General features: G+C 36.9%; 2 protein-coding genes across 3 annotated transcripts; both read right to left on the minus strand.

Annotated features, from left to right (window-relative positions):
• Positions 1 to 5,223: 5,223 nt before the first annotated feature.
• Positions 5,224 to 10,003, minus strand: LOC147512278 (eukaryotic initiation factor 4A-9-like). 2 transcript variants are annotated; one of them, XM_086595252.1, is made up of 5 exons: positions 9,880 to 10,003; positions 7,798 to 7,867; positions 7,584 to 7,687; positions 6,452 to 6,882; positions 5,224 to 6,172 (listed from the first exon to the last, which is right to left on the minus strand). In XM_086595252.1, the coding sequence occupies exons 2-5, from the start codon at positions 7,863 to 7,865 to the stop codon at positions 5,537 to 5,539; spliced, it is 1,239 nt and encodes a 412-aa protein (XP_086451378.1). In that variant the 5' UTR covers positions 7,866 to 7,867; positions 9,880 to 10,003; the 3' UTR covers positions 5,224 to 5,536. The 2 variants fall into 2 exon arrangements, with proteins under 2 accessions (XP_086451378.1, XP_086451377.1); XM_086595251.1 differs by lacking the exon at positions 9,880 to 10,003 and adding an exon at positions 8,662 to 8,844.
• Positions 10,004 to 10,009: 6 nt separating this feature from the next.
• On the minus strand, positions 10,010 to 19,612 carry DWA1 (DWD (DDB1-binding WD40 protein) hypersensitive to ABA 1). Its single transcript, XM_086595253.1, has 12 exons — positions 18,932 to 19,612; positions 18,750 to 18,853; positions 18,606 to 18,685; positions 18,498 to 18,543; positions 17,477 to 17,537; positions 16,093 to 16,146; positions 15,772 to 15,852; positions 15,409 to 15,448; positions 15,047 to 15,159; positions 12,968 to 13,078; positions 10,964 to 11,080; positions 10,010 to 10,376 (listed from the first exon to the last, which is right to left on the minus strand). The coding sequence occupies exons 1-12, from the start codon at positions 19,121 to 19,123 to the stop codon at positions 10,287 to 10,289; spliced, it is 1,089 nt and encodes a 362-aa protein (XP_086451379.1). The 5' UTR covers positions 19,124 to 19,612; the 3' UTR covers positions 10,010 to 10,286.
• Between the last annotated feature and the right edge of the window lie 704 nt (positions 19,613 to 20,316).

Below are 20,316 nucleotides of genomic sequence, written 5' to 3' on the forward strand. Positions count from 1 at the left end.
TAATCTAATTAGCTACATCATTCTTTGATGATTCACATTTGTGCAAACGAGCCAAGAGATTATGCATCTGTTCATGTCCCCTAAAGACCTTTTGCTCCACAACGTTACATTGCGCCCTAGGGGCTATGCTTGTAGGTCTCAACTCCATATTTTATGTTATTTTTTAATTGGCAAGCCTGTTTTAAATGAGATCGGTAACTCTGATGCTGGCGGCGAACCACAGACCTCTGGTATCATCACCCAAAAGTTTTACTGACTTTGCTATCGGCCACCTGCTCAGCTCCAATATTCTCTAAATTGATTGGATTTTTATGTATTTCCTTTTGATAATTAACGTTTTTATGCGGGACTTCATTCAAAAATCTACTGACATGGGCTTATAGAAGCACCAATCTACACTCTCTCCCTATCAACTTAAACAATAATTGATCATGGTATGCATATTTCATTCATTGATGTTTATTGTAATGTTTTATTCTAGTGTCCTAGTCTTTCAATCATTGTGTCCGTGTTGGTGTCCTACCAATAATATTTGGGTAATCTGTAACCGTTTGATGTTAACAAGAAAAAAGAGCTTACCTTCATATTCTATCCTCTTAGCATCATAGGTGATATCAGGATACAGTTGGTGAACGCCCTTTTGTTCTGTAGAAAAACAAGATAATCTATCAATGAATGAAAAACCCATCTCAGCATAAATGGAGCACCCTAAGAAACAAATATATATATATAACAAAAACAAAACGTAAAGCTTAGGCAGGGTGGCGTCAAGTACTGGAATAAGAATGAATTTGGCATGCTCAGTACCAATATCGCCAAAGAGACCGCAACTCTGGAAGCCCTGCAACAACAATTTGAACAAGATGAAAATGAGATGCTGGCCTTAGAGATTGCAGAACAGGAGTTACAGGTGGAATCTTTGCTTGAGCAGGAGGTAGTGTATTAGAAACAAAGATCAGGAACTCAATGGGATAAAGAGGTTGATAGAAGTACAAAATACTACCACAACCTTGTTAACATAAGAAAATCAAGAGCTATGATCAAGGAACTGCAAGATTATCAAGGTAACATGCTAACTGAGCAGGAGGAGATCAACAACTTCATTATAAGTCACTACACAGAGAAATTCAGAGCAGAGAATCTGGACTTAGATGAAGGTCTCCTACAGCTCATCCCACAGACTGTAACTGAGCAAGAGAATGAGGATATGTCAAAGATGCCGAACCATGAAGAAATTAGAAAAGCAGTTTTTATCCTATGCCCAGATAGTTCACCAGGACCTGATGGTTTCAATGGCCATTTCTATCAAGTATGCTGGAACGTTATTGGAAGAGTTGTAGTCAGAGCTGTGAGATATTTCTTCATTAAGAGTAGACTACCCTCAAGTTTCAACTCAAACTTTATAGTTTTGATACCAAAAGAAAGGAATACAAACCAGTTGAATAAATTCCAACCTATTTGCCTCTCCAATTTCTCCTATAAAGTTATCACCAAGATCCTAGCTTCAAGACTGGCTCCAGTTGCCACACGGATAGTTTCAAAGGAACAATATGGTTTCATCTCGAACAGAAATTCTCATGAAGCAATTGGATTGGCGTCAGAAATGATTAATGAGTTGAAAGTTCAAAGACATGGAGGGAACATAGCTCTCAAATTGGATATTTCCCAGGCTTTTGACACTCTTGATTGGAAATTTCTTTGGGCAGTTTTATCAAGATTTGGATTCTCTCACACATGGATCTCTTGGGTACAAGGAGCAATTTCAAACAACAATGTCTCAGTGATGATCAACGGAGGGCCAAAAGGTTTCTTTACAGCTAGTAGGGGGCTCCGGCAGGGAGACCCACTTTCACCACTTCTCTTTGCTTTTGCTGAGGACTGCCTCAGTAAAGGAATGGAATGGCTTGTAACTCAAAGGAGAATCCAGAAGATGATCATAAATGCGAACTACACAAGCCCCTCTCACCTCATGTTTGCGGATGATATTTTTATATTTTGCAATGCGAACAAAAGATGTCTTAAACACTTACTTCTTCTTCTTTAGAGATATCAGAATTCAGTTGGCCAGTACATAAGCAAGGGAAAATGTAAGATATTCTTGAGCCCCATGACTCCCACAAGAAGAAATGCCACTGTCGAGTTACTTGGGATTCAAGAAGGAGCATTACCAGAAAAATACCTCGGTGTACCACTCATTACTGGCAGAATTACTAAACAAGCTTTGGCTCCATTGGTAGATAAGGTTAGATTGAAAGCATCAAGCTGGGCCAGCAAATTGTTATCTTTTCAAGGTAGAGTGGTGTTGGCAAAGCATGTGTTGAATAGCATACCTATTCATAATATGGTAATCTATAAATGGCCAACTGCTACAATCAAGGAGTGTGAAAAGATCATCAGAAATTTTATTTGGAGTGGCGACGACCCTTCAGAACAGAAGTTCATGACACTAAATTGGGAACAGACATGCAAGCCGAAAGAAGAAGGTGGATTAGGAGTAAGGAGACTCAAAGATATAAATCTCTCGATGCTACTAAAAATGTCTTGGTGTATAGTAAACGACAACAGTGACTGGGCATGCTTTATGAGAGGGAAATATGGGGGAAGAAATGGTGAATGGACAAAGTACAAGAAATCATCCATTTGGTCTGGCATGAAGTGGGCACTCGAGGAAGCCAAGACGCATACTAGTTGGACCATTGGCACAGGCAAAGACATCAGCATCTGGAAAGACAATTGGATAGGTTTAGATGCTTTCTGTGATCTAATCCCTATGCACAACGGTTTCTGGAGGCAATGCAACTCCAAGTTGAGTGAATGTATCAAAAATGATCACTAGGAATTCACCGCAAAGTTCACAAAAATTCTGAACAGGGTGGGAGTGAACTTGAACTTACTACAACAACCTGATTCTACACAAGAGGGTACCCGAATCTGGATGCCAGCCACAGATGGGCTATTTTCAGTCTCTACTGCATATGAAGCTACCCAGAAGAAAGAAACAAAAGTGAACTGGTATTCATTCTTATGGAAGTCCGTACTTCACCCTAGTGTTCAAGGAATTGGATGAAAAGTTCTTTAAGGAGTGATGCACACTGATAATAAGCTAAAGGCAAGGAAATTCAGCTTGGCGTCCATTTGTTGCATGTGCAAGCAATATGAAGAGACTCAAGAACATATACTCTTTGATTGTAGTTTTGCACGAAAACATTGGGAGTATCTCAAACAAATCTTCTATATTCAGGGAACAATTTCTTAAGGAATGATGTTCTCAATGCTTGCAAGAAGAGAAGCCCGCTAACAAGAGATATATGGTCTGCAGCAGCCATCACGTGCCTAGTACACATTTGGAAATCAAGAAACAAGAGACTATACGACGAAGTGCAGGTCAAGGACAGCTATGTAAGAGCACAGATCAGAAAAGCAATTCTAGAAGCCTACATGCAATCAGCTGGAACTATGGACAACACATCTCAGGAACTTGCCACTTTACACACTCTTGGATTACAAAATAAACTCAGAAGAGCACCTAGGATTATGGAATGTTATTGGTCTCTTCCTCCGCAAGGTTTTCTAAAGGTGAATACAGATGGTTGTGCTAGGGGAAATCCAGGGGATGCTGGCTGGGGAGTGACTCTCATAATTCACACAGGCCAGGTGATAAGAACACTCATAGGAGGTCTCGGGATTACAACTAACTATGTGGCTGAAATAGTTGCAATTGTTGAAGGTGTTAAGAACAAGGCCCAAAATATCGATATCGATGAATATATCGGTGTACCCAAAAACCGATATATATCGGATATATCGGATATTTCGGATATATCTATTTTTTTGGTAACCAGTCCAAACTATTTAAAATATCGGAAATATCGGATATATCGGAAATATAATATCGGAAATATCGGATATATATCGGAAATATATTGGAAATATCGGATTTATATTTTAAAATGGTCAAAAAGTCAACCGATATATATCAATTATATCGGAAATATCGATTACATCGGCGATATAAAGTTTCATATCGGAAATTCCGATATATATCGGAAAAAAAAGAATTCTATATTCGGTGGATATATGTCGGAAATATCGATGTCGGTGTACCAAAATACCGATATATATCGGCGATATATCGGATATATCGGCGATATTTTGGTCCATGGTTAAGAAGGCTATCGAGTTGGGGTGGGATCGAATTGTGGTAGAATCAGACTCGAAAGCTGCAATTCAAGCCTTCCAGACAAGCAAGGTACATTGGAGATGCAAAGCAGAATGGAATAGACTCAAGACCAAAGCAAACATCATTCTCACTAGTACATGGAGAGAAGTGAATTTTAGAGCAGATAAATGTGCCAAAAGAGGAGCAACTTTAGCGAATGGGCAGCAACAATGGTGGCCTCACAGACCAGATTTCCTACAGAGTATGGAGAACCAACACTTCACCTATTATAGATTTATTGCTTAAATCGTTGTAATCTTGGAAGGGCTATAATAGTCTCTCACCTGATATAACTGTATCTTTTTCTTTTTGCTATATACACAATTACCTTTTAGCAAAAAAAAAAAAAGGGTACCGTCAACTTGAGCGGCAAAACCTCTGGAATTTTATATCAGGAGAAACACAGTAAATTCTGCGTTTGGCTTCGTCTTCACTTCCGAGAACATTAGCAATACCACCTGTTTTCGTACTTTCGGTAAGGACTAGGAGTTCGCAAGAAATAAAACGAGATCATAGGGCCAAGTTTAGGCGGATACTCTGGCTTGTTAGCCATTGTCGGGTAAGATAAAGGTTGTGTTGGTACATTTGTTTTTCCTCTTGACAGAAGGCGAGTCATTCTTCCTCGACCTGCAAACATTGTTTTTTTCTTTTCTTCTTCTTCTTCTTTTGTTATACATGTTTATGTTGTTTTCAATTGATAATCATGTGTAACAAGCTCACAATTACCACAAACAAGTCCGATAGTTTTCAGATTGTAAGAATCAAGTTTAACCTTTTCTTGGCTGAAGAATCAAGTTCACAAAAACTCAAAGAAAAGAAGAACGAACATGTTTCGTTTGACTAGCTTCAACAAATAAATAGTTATGTTCTTGTGAGTTGTCACCTAAACTTAAGATCTTCACATTTTCAGCAAGACAATTGTAATCATTCACATAATCAGTCTTAATGGAAAACAATTAGGTTCTCTGAAACAAAACACCAACATATGGTTTATCACCAGAAAACAGTAACCAGAAAGTGAACAAAAGCAGGAACACACCCCATAGTTGCCAATAAAATTTTCATTTCTACATAATCCAGTCGCACTTAAACAAAAACGGAGAAGAAAAGCTAGGTTCATAAAGCAATAAATTACAAAACCCTTCCAGCGACGAAAATCAGCAATCACGGATGCCCGCCAACACTTTAGCAGATTTCTCATTGCATGTGTAGGAGGGTCCATATTGATGATAGTCATAAGGCCGATGCTAAAAACAAAACTAATGGACAAAAAAAGACATACTAAATAGTACTGAAGTAAAAAAAGAAAAGAACTCTTCAGAGAAGATCAGCAACATTCATTGGAAGCTCTTCGATTTCCGTATTATAGAACTTCTTAATATCAGACATCGTTCTCTCATCGTCATGCGTCACAAAGTTGATAGCAACACCTTTTCTTCCAAACCGACCACTACGCCCAATACGATGGAGGTAGTTTTCTGGTTGAGTAGGCAGATCGTAGTTAATAACCAGAGATACCTGCTGAACATCAATACCACGGGCAAGGAGGTCAGTAGTGATGAGCACACGCGATGACCCAGATCTGAATTCTCGCATGATAATGTCTCTAGTATTCTGGTCCATGTCTCCATGTGTGGCGGAAACAGTGTGGTCATTACTACGCATCTGGTCAGTAAGCAAGTCAACCTTCCTTCGTGTATTGGCAAATATGACGCTCTGGGTAATGGCCAATGTCTCGTACAGATCACAGAGTGTATCACATTTGAACCCTTCTTCTCCAACATTGATGTAAAACTGCTTGATACCCTCAAGGGTGAGCTCATCACGCTTCACCAGAATCCTCACAGGTTTGTTCATGAACTTCTTCGTGATCTCAAGAGCTTCGGGAGGCATTGTTGCTGAGAAAACACCAACCTGAACTTTGGGAGGGAGAAGCTGGAAAATCTCGTAGATCTAATAATATAGGAAAACAACCAATTAGCAACTAGTAGATCAAACATTTACTCCACTAAGAGATGACAAGTATTACCAGAATTTCAACTACTAGTCAAAGTATGAATTCTTGGTGTTGGTGAAAAATAACTTATAGACTGACCCCCACTCCCGAATCAAGTAAAGCAGGCAACAGATTAACATAACCAGAATCAAAGTTATAAGGGTCATTGAGAAGGCCAACAATGACCGTCATTAAGCTAAATTCTAGTACAGTACGTATAAAGGTTGGGAACGAACCTGATCCTTGAAACCTCGTGAAAGCATTTCGTCTGCCTCATCCAATACAAACATTTTAATGTCATTTGCAGGAAGTGAACGTCTCCGCAGCATGTCAAACACACGACCAGGGGTCCCAACAACTACATGCACGCCATCAGAAAGAATACGTTGATCCTCACGAACACTGGTTCCACCAACACAGGCATGAACCCTCACTTCCAGATAATCACCAAGTGCTCGCATTACTCTCTCAATTTGTTGCGCAAGTTCACGAGTAGGTGCAAGGACCAAGGCTTGGCAGTAAACCGAACAATAATCAAGCTGCTGCAAAATACCTGAGCAGAAAGTTGCAGTCTTCCCAGTTCCAGACTGTGCTTGCTGAATCACATCAAGCCCCTTGCAGAAGGGCACAATTCCTCTCTGCTGAATTGCAGATGGCTTCTCAAATCCTTCAAACAAATAAAAGCAATTAATTTTCTTTATGGCTGTTGCCTGTTGGATTACCAGTCAGACTTAAAGAAATTGTAATTTCTTATCACAGTGAACTCCCACGGTTATTGTTTCATTTATTATTTGGATAGGTCAATAAACACCACAAGTCACCTGGTGGCCTCACAGGCTTTGATGGTTTCTAAAATAATCAGCACAAAGATATATGCATAATGATATATGATAGTTACTAAATGGTTGAAGCAATAGTATGATACTACTCCTGGGCTTTGGTAATTTCTGTATTAAATCAGCCCAATGAAATTAGCCGAGAAATTTGATATACCACCATCAAATCCATTAAATGAAACAAATAAAAATAAATTCGATGCTTCTGACTCCTATCAGAAAAACTCTTGGACCCTTATTATCCATGCATGGGATTGACAGAATGACTGAAAGCTCGCAACTCTTGGATTTGATTAATCGTACCAATGAAATGCGCCTAGTAATTTCTACATAACCATATCATTAGGATAAAAGGGAAGAAAGGATAAGATGCTTATGACACTAATCAGGTTCACTCTGGTGCCCCTAACATTTATGGTATGGATGGTAGCAAGATCACAGAAACAATCAACTAAGCATGCAAAATCAACTTGTACAAGTCATTTCAATATTGAAAATACTAGAATAGTACAGACGAAAGATTGTTGCCTACCATATGCATAAATGCCCCTCAGAAGGTTCTCGTGGAGACCCATAGCATCAAAAGTTTCATGAACCACATCATATGATTCAATATCTTGTCCATCTGGCGAGAGCCTGATCAATCCATTTAGCAGCTTATATTATTATGCATATATTAATGATATAACAAATATGGATTTCTTCTATCTTTTAACTAAAAAGTAGTATATGTGAAAAGTGCTTACAGTTCATTCATTCTGCTATCATAACGTTGCGCATCAAATTGTGATCCTTCTGGTTCCAATCCCGCCATGACTGCAATATAAAAGTCAAAACTCAAAACTTCAATTCCCTATTAGCGTATTAGACAAAAGCGAGTGAAGAGGACAATAAGGAACTGATTTAACTGCTAGAAACTCTAGAAAAGCAAGAAATTAAGATGTAAGTATCAGTATGTCAAGTAAGGTACAACAACTTAAGAGTAATAAAAGCACTACAACAAGAAGCAAAAACACTTCGATGCATGTAACAAATACTCGGACAAGTTGGAAGCCTAGCGCCTCGCTCTAACAACATAGCAATTAACAACAAGGGAAAAACTAGAGCATAATTTGAGTTTTGGAAAACACAACAATGGCACAATATGGATTCTGAATCACAAACATGAAAATAGCGCTGACTAACTAACTTTACAAAAACCAACATAACACAAACAAAAAGCGTACCACATGCACAACATCAATACAAACACGTAAGCTACTTGACATCCCATAAGCTGGACAAGGAATTGAAAAACGAAAGAGAGTAGACGCATGTATATTACTAAGAGTCATGCATGCATGTGAATATCATCATCATCCTCACATCATATAACTCGACTCTCTCTTCTCCAGCTGTATCAAATAAACAAGAAAAAGACAGTACGTGTTTTCTGTAAATCCTAAACAAAAAAATTTAGCAGCATATTGTTTCTGTGAATAACATTTTATCTTCAACATTATCATAAAACAAATATATACACAAACAAACAAATACCAGATCCTACTCATAAAACATAACAAACACCCATCTATGAACAAACAGAAGAAGAGGAGGATAAAAGAATGGACCTGAAAAGTAGATTAAAGAAAGAGCTAGTTTTTGATAGATATATTATTAGGGTTTCCTTTTTGCCGTAGAGTTAAGAAAGAAAGCAGAAACGTTTTTAGTTTTTTCGAAGTGAGAGTTTAAGGCTCTCACCGGGTGTATTTATATGTGATGTTAGGAAAGTTTCTATTTTGTAGGGTCGGTCTCGAGTTTAACCGAATTAAACTAGCTCCATAATTGGGTCGGTTTCAATAAGTCAACCTCTGTTTTTGTTTTAAAAGCCTTTCCAAATTGGGTCGGATCTCCGTTTCATAATTGGTCCACGTGTTACCAAAATCGGGCGGCACGCACCATTCTACATAACAGTCTCAATCGTACTTGCCATTGTAGCAATCACAACAACTACTCGCCCGAACGCCAAACCTCAAACAACCTACTTTTCAAAGTTCATCAACTTTGTAACTCTGGTTTCCATATATTTCATGGCTACAATTCTTACCATAACTTCTCCTTCCAGCTTGTTCATCAACAATGTTCGCTATTCAAGATAAGACCTTCTTTGGTATCATAACTCCTGTTAAGCTTTCTTTCTTTAGATGATCTTTTGAAACAATAATTCCAAGATAGTTGTGTTCTTACATTGCTTAATGGAAATAATCTTTCTATTACAAAGATTGGTTGAAAACTTGAAATCAACGGAGTTTTGATTTCCCAACATGGAGGTCGCGCCGTTCTCTTCGATGAATCATACATTGAAGCAAAATCAAGAATGGGGTTTCTCGCATGTTTGTGGTCAAAATGCCAATCTAACACAAGCAAGCTAGAAACATGTGGAGGTTCCTTTTTGGTCAATTAGTCTTAATAAAAAAGATAGCTAAATTGCTTCAAAAACCAGCTCTAGACATTAACACGTGAACCAAATCAACCAATTACGGTGCTGGTAGAATGTAAGTGAGCTGGGCTAGGTGTCTAGGTCTCATGCCAGTTAAACCCATTACGAAACTAGCAAAAGATGAGGAAATGTATCTAGGAGGATACAGATTAGGTTCTGCAACGCTTTTAATTACTATTTGACGTTTACTCTGGTTAGGTTCTTTATCAGCTCGAGAGAAAGATGAATATCTTCCACAATATGCAAAACAAACAGTGCACTTTAAGTACAAAAAACGGTAGCCAAATAAGGTCAGTGTAGTTTATTTAGATTACAAAAGGCATTGTAAATGGGTTTGGGGGGTGCCAACCTAGCTGGGTTTAGATGCGAGCATCCAAACCTTGAGATTACTAAGACATCATAATTCTGGAATGCTATGTACATACGACGCATGCATAAAGTAGACCTCTGCAAACTACATTACTTTGGAAACCTGGACGAGACAAATGAAAATTTTAATAAAGAGAAAGTAGTATCAAAAGTGGAAGATTATACACATTTAAAAACATTGTAAGTACTAAATATTATATACCAAATGACCAAAAAAGGAGGCTGTTACTGATCAAAATGCACGTACTGATACTTCCTTCAAACGAGAAAAATTCAATCATGTGATTGCAGAAGCCTGTACAACACTCCCCATCCTGACAAGCAACTTTCTAGCATAAGAAAATCTTGCAATTACCAGGCATTAGAAAATCCAGACAAAGCAATACATCAACGACCACGGCAACAAAACGTGCACAAATGGCTTCCAAACTGAGATATAATGTCCACTAGTCCCCCATAGCCTCCAACTGCAGTGACCTGGCAGCAAAAAAACAGGTTTATCATAAGCATGGGATACATGCTCCAAGTACTAATTCTATAATTTTGTCCAACACTTTTTATAATCACTTCAAGGACTATACAATTCCCAATGCACTTCAATTCATTATCAATCAAACCAACAGGATGGATTGCCCTTGAATAGATGTAGCAACCTTGAATCTCATCAATGTCAACTTCAACTGAATTCATGTTGGGAATTTATATACTGCTGTGCATATGTAAAGGCAGTTAATTTGAGGCCCTGAACAAACCCAAGCAAACATCCTTGATCTAGTCCCACACCCAAACAGGTTCCCTTAAAGAAAAATTACACAGTTCAACTTCAAACGGGGTGGGATTATTGACAATTTAAATCTCATTTCCAGGATCACAATTTCATTGTCATTTCCTGATTTCCAAGTAATGGCATTACGAAAACATTCACAGCAACATTTATAATGCTAAAGACAATAGTACGTGCAGATAGTACTTATCATTGCTCAAGGAGCCAATTTTCCCAAACATAGTATAAACAAAAGTATGATAATAAGATGGCAAAGAAGATAGGATTAACCAGAACATACCCCACAAGAATGAAGGGATACAGAAAATCCTGACTGAGGAGCACAATTTATCTGAGAGAGAGTTGTTCCATTCATGTCAAAACGACTGAGTACTGGCTCTGCTCCAACTGCCAAAATCTGAATTGCAGATGAAAACCAAAGTTAGAAAATACAAATATATATAAAAAAAACGGGTATAAAATGAGAGAACTTAGATGATTAATATATGAACTGAACGAAGACATTGCACTCAAGATTTCACATTTTCACTACAGAGTATCATTACTCAGTATAGTAGATGATCACCATTCATCAACATCATATTGAGTTGTGAAATTAAGGAGATTTCTGGTGCAACATAACAGCAATATAAAGACAAGGAAAACGGTAAATTATTTGCTAAAATGGAGGACAATGGAGCATTGATATGTATAACAGTCTAAGCCACATATCATGAATTAAGACTTCTAAAACTTGGACAAATGATTATTCACCATTGGCAAATAAACAAAAGGTACTTTAAAACTACATAAGAAGAATGCTAGCAGGCACGCCTCATGAGTTGCATACATGCTCAGCACTAACGCACTTCTTGTCTTGGGATTCTAAAAATGGTTATTGGAATTCCAAAGAAGTTGGAACCCTGAAACAAGAAGTGTCTTTTGGTGCAGAGCATGTATGCAACTCACAAATCCAGCATTCCTCCATACATTGTATTCCAAACATCAAATAGATACCTAGATGGTATGCTGGAAAGAGCGTCTTTGGGAGTTTAGTTGCACGTCACTTAGGTACCATCCAGCATGGTACAAATTCCCATCACGACATTTGTTGTTTTTTCAGGAATCCGAATAGCTATATCATGCGACAATGTTTTACCTGTCGAATTTTGTCAGCTTGACCTTTTCCTTCGTAAAAATCGTAATCAGCCAATTTTGATATCTGGAGAAATTTTATGGGTTGATATTTCAACCAATATCTACCCTCTGTCTTATGTTGTCCAGGACCTATTTTCTTCTGTGATGATTGATCACTACAATGTCACGGCCTTTTGAGGAAAATCCACCCCTCTATTGACAGGTTTTTAAGGCAGTATCATTGGTAGATTGGGCTGTGTATTCAAAATCTTCATAGAGTAGTATTTAAGCCGAGGCTAACATCCTAAAGGTGGGGTAACTGTGATACCTCAAGGGTATCCTAGCTCAAAGCAGTGAAGGTTGCCTAAAAAACAAAGTCACTAATCATGCACTCACCCATCAGTTAGGTTACTTCCGGGACCTGATTCCTATGTTATGTTAAAACTCTTCTTAGAACTGATGCCGTTTATGGGCAACCCCACATCTCTGGTGAGGGTGGTTCAATTAAGTGGGAACAGTATCAGTGGTAGAGTGGAATGTGTCGTCACAAAGCTCAGTCAATTGGTTTGTATTTCACAAAGGGCCAGTTGGACTGTGATGCTATTATGAGAAACAATAATATATGTGAATAGCCAAATAGTAGACCAGGAAGCATAGGAAAAAGCAGCTACTATTTAACTTATAAGCTAAGTCACATTGACATGGACAAGTGTGTCGGTGTCAGGCAAGGCGACCTATATGAAGTGGGATACGGGGACACAGCTAATTAAAAAGCAAACTATTATTTTTCTTTAGTTAACACCTAATTCTTGGGCTCAAGACCTTACAAAGCGCCTTTTTACAAATAAAAAACTATGAAAGTGGCATATCATGGGAGTCGTAACCACGTTAATAGATTATTTTCTTAGTCGTTTAAGGTATAAAAGAAACCCTAATTTGAAATTGTATGCACAACGTCTGTGTGCCCAACATGACTGTGTATATGTGTGTCCGACACGGACTTTTTTAAGAATATGAAGTGTGTGTTATTTAACTTATAAGTTACAGGTTATAACTAACAAACTTACAAAAATAATACAGGTACTTTAGCAGCATATTATCGTCACGTTCAAAGCGAGTTACAAGAATAATATTTAAAGAAACTATAACAAAAGAGCCTACAGCTTACTTGGTTCTCATCAAATAATAGGTCTTGAATAGGGTAACCAGTCACAACCCTTGTAACGGGCTCAGAAGCAGGAAGGTTCCAAATCGATAAAGTTTTACCACTGCTAAAAGCCTGTAGAAAAACCAAAAACTGTATAAAATCTTTGAATGTTACAAATAGAAAAGGATAACAGATACATAATCAGATGCAATGCCAAGGCAAACAACTTTTAATTTTTGAATGCTGAAAGAAACTCTTTTAAAGGAGCCACTAATGAAGAAAAAAGCACTACAAAATCTCACACATCGGGGAATCCAAACTAAAAACCAGTTGGCAATGTCTGGAACGGTCTCAAGAACTTATATATTGTTGTCAAAGACTTCAAACTACCAATGTGGGATTATATATATCAACGCAACTCCTCACCTATCGTGTGAGTTAAGCACAACAGATGGACTAATTTTAATTTGGTCAAGCTGAGTAAATGGGCCTCTGAGCCAGACACAATAGACTGCTCAAATACCATCTTAAATTTCAAAGCATCCAACTCAAAACCAATTGGCGCTGAGTAGAGCAGCCCAGGAACTAATATGTTGTTGTGCAAGGCTCTACATTCCCAATGTGGGGTTATAAAGAACACGCGATCCAACTGGTATCAGGAACATATCTTGAGATTTGGTCAAATTTCTCAAATGTACCAATTCCTAAATTAGGAAATACTAGTTGAACCTAGCATCCTAGTACTATCATTACTGTTCTCACTGTATTTATATTTAAAAGATCTCCATACGGTATCTGCCACAGTCAGCAGATCAAGAGTGATGATATCTCAAAGTTTTAATATATCCTATGAAACAGGATATTTACTATATGCTTATATTTCATAGGAGATATCGGTCCTTTATTTATACTTCTTTCCTTGCCAGTCCAGAACTAGGTATAACTATGTCACATGCCCATGTTTCTACGATCTCAATCTGTATATACTTGAATGAATGCTAGAAATGTCCATCAAAATCGTTACTTTTTTTCTAATTAATTTATTCATTCTAATTTTGGAGCATCCAACTCAAAACTAATTGGTCACGAGCGGAGCCGCCCCAAGAACTTATATACTATTATGTACAGATATGGGATTATACTGTATATATCTCTGACATTTTGAATCACATATCATAAAGTTATAGTTAAAATATCCATAAGACTAGGAATGTTGTAATTGCACAGAATTCTATTATAGGTCACAACTTCACACAGTAGCTCAAATTGTTCAATTAAGACTTAAGAGATACCATGAACAACATGCTTATCTTAAAGAGTTAGTGAACTGAAAGTCCCCAGATCAATAGCAGTCTAGCCATCAACTCAACCGACACAAGCCCCCTCTCGACCTACCGCAGTTTCAAATGGTCTGCCATCAGAACAAATGGTGAAATAAGCTTTTGAGTTGTATATGGACTTATAAGTAAGGCTGCCAGTATCAAAACCACAAACCCGGTTGGAATTATATGTATAATAGTAGCCCTTAAAGACGACAGAGTGCCTGCTTCCGGCTTCAGTAAAGCATATAATATTCCTTTGCTTTCTGTTCTTACTCTTCTCCCCAAAGAGCACCCACCAAACCTCCCTTTGCAGTTACTTCAGCACTTTTGAGAGAAGAAGATAGACTAGTATCCTCTGTCTGCAACACAGGGTGGGAAGTAGGGACAACTATGGAAAACCAAAACTGGAGGGGACCTAGGGTAGGGAGAAACACCTGCCTAAAAACCAAAAAGACAAGATGAAACTAAAAACCCAATTCTACAGAAAAAACAATCTTGAAAGGAACTATGCTTAGGTCTCCACAGAACAACTTATTCGTCTTGCAAAAAAACTGACAATAGAAGTCCATAGATTAACATCTAGGGTTCACCAACCCCAATAAAATAGGCCACCTGTCCGATAGTGAAGGTAGAGACAGAATAGGCATCAAAATCGAGGAAAAACAGGTTCTATTTCTGCCCTCTATAACAAGATTTGCGAAGAACAAAAAGGGTAAAAGATAAGTTTAAAAAAAATAGATTGGAGAAAACCGCACTATGTTTTTGTAGGAAGTCTTACCAGCCAAGTTTCACTTGCATCAAGAGCAATGCAACTAATCCATGAAAAAGTTCCTTTTAACTCTGTGTTCTTGGCTGGATCTATGACATGTACGCATTTACCACTTTTGCAATCTAAATCACCATAGCACACAACACTGTTAGAATAGTAACCATGGTTGAAATCAAGTGCCAGGTAACACACCAACGGATAAATAGACTACAATTGCATCTAAGATACTTCTTTATTAAAGATGTGGTAACAGTTACATCTTAGTGTAGCACTTAGCCATAGCACACACACACACACACACACAGATGCACAGAATATATGTTCTGTCTATAAAATGGCTTTTTAAAATTGATTAAACAAATAAACCTCACCCCATGTTCGTACTGTGCCATCCTCTGAACCAGTTATAATCTGAAAACCGAAAAATTGAGTATGAATTAGGTAAATTACCATTATGTATCATATCCAACATAAACTCATTTTGGATGCAAAAATAGTTTAAAAAGCCCATGAATGTCACACATGCAGGTCTGCATTAGATGTAATATATCCACCACAAATTCATTCTTCAATTGCAGGCTGCACTTATGACTTTGCTGCATTGATTCCTAATTATGGTATCATCATGTTGTTCAGCCTACCACCAAAGGAATACGGAAACTGGTAACATAGGTTGACACGAATTCGAAACAATTGCGCCTTCGATAAAAAAAAAGATGATGATGATGACTGACCTGATTACTTGAGTTGCGTGCAGCAATACAGTGCAAATAGTCTGAATGCCCCTTGAAAACCATTTTGATCTTAGTTGTTTCCTAGAAACAGAATCAACTATTTGGTTAAAGTCAGCAATTTAAGAACAAAAGTAAAAAAAAAAAAAAAAAAAATCAAGTGCACGCAAGTCCTTTGTTAAACAATTGTTCCAACTTTGCAATTATCATGAAAAGGAAAAATTGTTGCAACTTCGGATATGTTTTCAAAAGGAGGAGCATCAAATGTTTTTGATGAATAACAACCATTAAGTATAACTGTCACCACCTTCAAGAAATACGTACCACATCCCAACAATATGCAAAGGAATCACCAGCTGCCGAAAATATCGATCCTCCCTATTAAGCAAAATTAAACAATACACTATACTCATTCACATATGTTACTGAATTCTAACGCTACAACCTATCAACAGCATTGCGGTAAAAAATTAATTATAAAAAAATAAGCACAAGGCTCAGGATATGGATGCCTCAAAAGTCAAAAGATAAGACTCACTATATGTGGTTATCAATGTGTCATCAAAGGCACAAATATTTATCTTCTTCCAGATTACCAAAAAGGTATGGAAGAATAGTCTAAACAACATGTATATCCAATTAAAAGGAAACTAAGAAACTTAAAAGTAGAACAGATTAACTCCCAGTCTCCCTTTTGTTTCGTAGTTTCATATCAGCATGTTGTACGTATATCATACAAGTTGAGTCAATCAGTAATCTGATAAGTCAAGTATGGGATCACGTCATACGAATACCAAAACTGCTATATGAATCAGGAAAAGAACTCTTCATTTCCAAAAAAATTAACCGTTGATATAAGATGTAATCGATCTATTACGAATTTTAGCATATTCTTCTACAATATGGGTTATTTTCCTTCTTTCGTTTGGTGGCTGATGGGTGGAGGGTCTCCTCGAAGAGAAACCATTATGTCATATTATACATAAACCACTTTGTCCAATCTCACTATACCTATATTAGAGAGGTATTTATGCCCAGAAGTACTTTCATGCCTCGAGCATACTACAATTGAATTAATCAACTTAAGTAAATCATATTAAATATGAGAAGAATATACAACCATCACTTAAAAAGGATAATTGGGCACATTATAAGTCACCAAACAATCTGGCTCTGAATAAGAATGTTTGTATTTAACTGTTTGTATGAATTTGGCAATTAAAACCCTCAAATTAGTGATTATGATATAAGATTTATTAGCAATAGGTGCTACTTTCTAAACTAATACTCTCTTCTACTTCTTTTGATACTCAAACAATTTATCATTTGAGTTTAAAATTATTCACCGTGCCATTACACTAATGGCCCCGAAGTGTGCATGAAGACTCTTATACTGATTACTACTGAACTTAGTGTGATAGGACACGAACATAAAGCACTACAACTAACATTAGCAGAGGATATGATTCTTTACTTCATTCTCCACTAGTGGCTTCACACCTAAATCTACAACTAACACCGTGAAAATAGAGAGAAGGATGTGAAGGTGCAAGTTTAAGATATTCTTTGCATGGAGATGTACAATCAACATGTGCTCAACATTCATCTACGTAATATATATCGACCAATAGGCACAAAATCCAATTCCAACAGGTTATCATATCAGAAAAAAAGAGAAACAAGTGAAAACAGCCACAAAAGTACAGACCTGGCTATCAATGGCAATGGCATTATTTTCAGGGATTGGGGAAAGAGCACCCCAAGGACCCCTACAACACAAGAAAAGTAACAACACGTGAACATATGAGAAAAAAGAAGAAACGTAAAATCCAAATGGTACAATGGAATTTATGGCATGTAATTACGTGAGCAAAACATAAAAAAAAATAATAACACATAATTGCTAAGTTCTACTGACACTGGTAGGTGTATTCGTATCGACAAGGACACGAAGTGTCCAGACACGTCGAAATACCAAAAAATGGAGGCATATCACATACAATATGTGTGCGTGTCGCATCCGACATGTATATGTGGACACGTATCAAACACATATTATTCTTAGAATATGGTGCCTACATGTAACTTAGCATAATTGTGGTTAAATAATGAAAAGTATTTTACCAATGAGTTTCTTAACAATGACCCATCTCGAGTTCCTCCAGGGATTTAAAGGATTTTTAAAAAAACAAAATGTCTTGATAATAATTTCCTACTCCTAAGGAGAGTGTAAGAGTTAACATGGAGAATGGGAACCTCTCAACCAAGGCGAGGGATTTCAAGAACATTGAACATATACAAGATCGCCATGCTATGGATCAAGTGAGTTATCCATCATGCAGGAGCACCTATGCTCAATGGTTTGGTTTAAACTTCAAAGTTACTTGTGCAACCTTTTTCATCCTCGTGTAGTGAGAGGAATCAGAGCACTTGCTCCTTTCAATCACTGAAAAGGATACATGATGACACCACAACATTTAACTTTTGTTCATAGCAATCTTCATATTCTGCTTGTTTTTTTTTTATGAATAAAATTTATTTTTCGTATCTATATATTCACCATGTCCTATTTGTATCTGTATTCTAGTTTCTCGCTTAATACGGTGTTCAGGTGCCCATGTCCATGTCCCTGTTGTGTCTCCCTATCCTTGCTTCTTACAACTATCGATATTTTTTTGGTACATTTTCCATTCTTCTTATCAAATTTAGTGAAGCGGCAAGTAACTTACTTATGTTGAGGATTCACTAAGTTTAGAATCGGCTCCATATCTTTCCCTGAAAGAGAAAAAGAAATAGTAAAGACACGAAATGTAATGACTGAGATTTTGAGGAAGTACCTTGCATAGTAGAGATAGGTATCTCGGAGTCCAAAAGTTGGTTCCACTTCCACCCTTGGATCCTACCATCATCTCCACAGCTGTATAAAAATAATTTAATTATTACAAATCAATCTTATTATAATCGCAGTAAAACAGACAAACCTTAGTAGTAGAGAATCATCATAAAACTTGACATCATAAGCAGGGCCGTCATGTCCTCTGAGTAAACAAATAGGTTCAGCCACTAAATATCCAGACGCTGATTTCTGATCATCAACAAAACACACGTGTCAAAACTCAAAACTAAACTAATGAGTAATAATAATAATAATAATAAGTCTTACGTAAGAAGAGATTGAAGATGAAATTGAATACGGAGCAATTGATCCATCACTTGAAGCAGCTACGATGATTTCTGGAGTATTTAGGTTTTGACACGGAGCGAAAACGGTTCGGAAAACGGTTAGTGATTGTAACTCTCTTTCTTTCAAAATGCTGCTTTTATATTCTTCCTCGTCCCACTTTCTCGCGTCCATTTTTTAACACTGGTCTACTCACTGAAAGTGAGGCAGGGCCAGATATTTAAATTGTACCCAGGCCCATATCTTTGAGTAACACGGAAGGGTTAGACTTTAGAGTGTTTGTTACTTTGTTGTTATGGAGAGACTTGATTAAAGATCAATCAAATCTTCGAGAGGGAAAATTTTTTAAAAAAAATGAATGGCTGAAACTGATAGCAAGTTAAAGCATTACTCAGTAGTGATAACCGAAGAAAAACATTTTTTTACTGACGGGCACATAAAGAGTTTCTTTAAACAAAAAAATTAGTGGATTGGTGGATCACAAAATGAAAATGAACTTAAGGAAGTGTGTTTTTAGATTTGAAATATTTATATGATGTGAACATACAAAGATACCATATGATCATAAAGGTTGATACGAAAAAATTAAGGGGGGGGGGAGGAGGGAATCCAAAAGATTTCAAATTAAAGATCTCTAGTGAATGAGTTATATATGTCTATTTCTAGGTGAATGTCAAACCTCACTAAGAGCATCTCTAGGTGAATGTCAATCTAATAACATCCCACCTATCTGCTAGAAAAAACATTAAAAAACAGCTCAAGGTGAATGTTAATCAGCATCAATATTTTAGTGACCAATCTTTTTATTTTAAAAACAAACTATTTCAATAGGTTTTTTAGATGATGTTTTATACGTAATCTTTCGCAAAAATATTGTTAGATGCGTAGCTAAAATGGGGAATTGAAGACGAAATTCACAATTTTTTAAAGGTAATAATTTTACTTTTGAAATCTCTTGCGTGCTACAATTTCGTTTGAGTTGTGTGTTTTCAATATAAAATTTGTTTAGGTTTTACATGTTCTATCATGAATATTTGTTAAATTAGGAAAATAAACGCTTGATTTGATGATAATAATAAATATTTGTATTTGTGGTCCACCGCCCAACCCAAAAATATTATTTATGCTCTCAAACGACACTACTTTGAGTTGTATTTTCAAGCAAGTACATATATGTTTTATGTAGCAGCTCGTGAAAGTTAATTTTGTTTTATGGTCTTTTATGTTTTAGTTAATTTATTTTTGCTTTTGCATGTCTTGATGTTGTTAGTCTTGAGTCACTTCTTCTTGAGCCACTACCTGAACTAGTACAAGATTATGACAAGATTATTTTTACATTTAGATTCTTCTTGAGTCACTTCTTCTTG

The sequence above is a fragment of the Coptis chinensis genome, chromosome 3, assembly GCF_015680905.1.
Source record: "Coptis chinensis isolate HL-2020 chromosome 3, ASM1568090v1, whole genome shotgun sequence".
NCBI lineage: Eukaryota > Viridiplantae > Streptophyta > Magnoliopsida > Ranunculales > Ranunculaceae > Coptis > Coptis chinensis.

What these genes read in the sequence shown, in the direction of transcription:
- LOC147512278 (XM_086595252.1), bottom strand. Translation starts at nt 7,865, where the DNA reads ATGGCGGGATTGGAACCAGAAGGATCACAATTTGATGCGCAACGTTAT. An exon ending in GATAGCAGAATGAATGAACT is followed by an intron (nt 7,688 to 7,797) that starts GTAAGCACTTTT and finishes TGGATTGATCAG; the next exon opens with GCTCTCGCCAGATGGACAAG. An exon ending in GAGGGGCATTTATGCATATG is followed by an intron (nt 6,883 to 7,583) that starts GTAGGCAACAAT and finishes ATTTGTTTGAAG; the next exon opens with GATTTGAGAAGCCATCTGCA.
- DWA1 (XM_086595253.1), bottom strand. Translation starts at nt 19,123, where the DNA reads ATGGACGCGAGAAAGTGGGACGAGGAAGAATATAAAAGCAGCATTTTG. An exon ending in CACGCAACTCAAGTAATCAG is followed by an intron (nt 15,449 to 15,771) that starts GTCAGTCATCAT and finishes TTCGGTTTTCAG; the next exon opens with ATTATAACTGGTTCAGAGGA. An exon ending in ATGCAAGTGAAACTTGGCTG is followed by an intron (nt 13,079 to 15,046) that starts GTAAGACTTCCT and finishes GTTTTTCTACAG; the next exon opens with GCTTTTAGCAGTGGTAAAAC.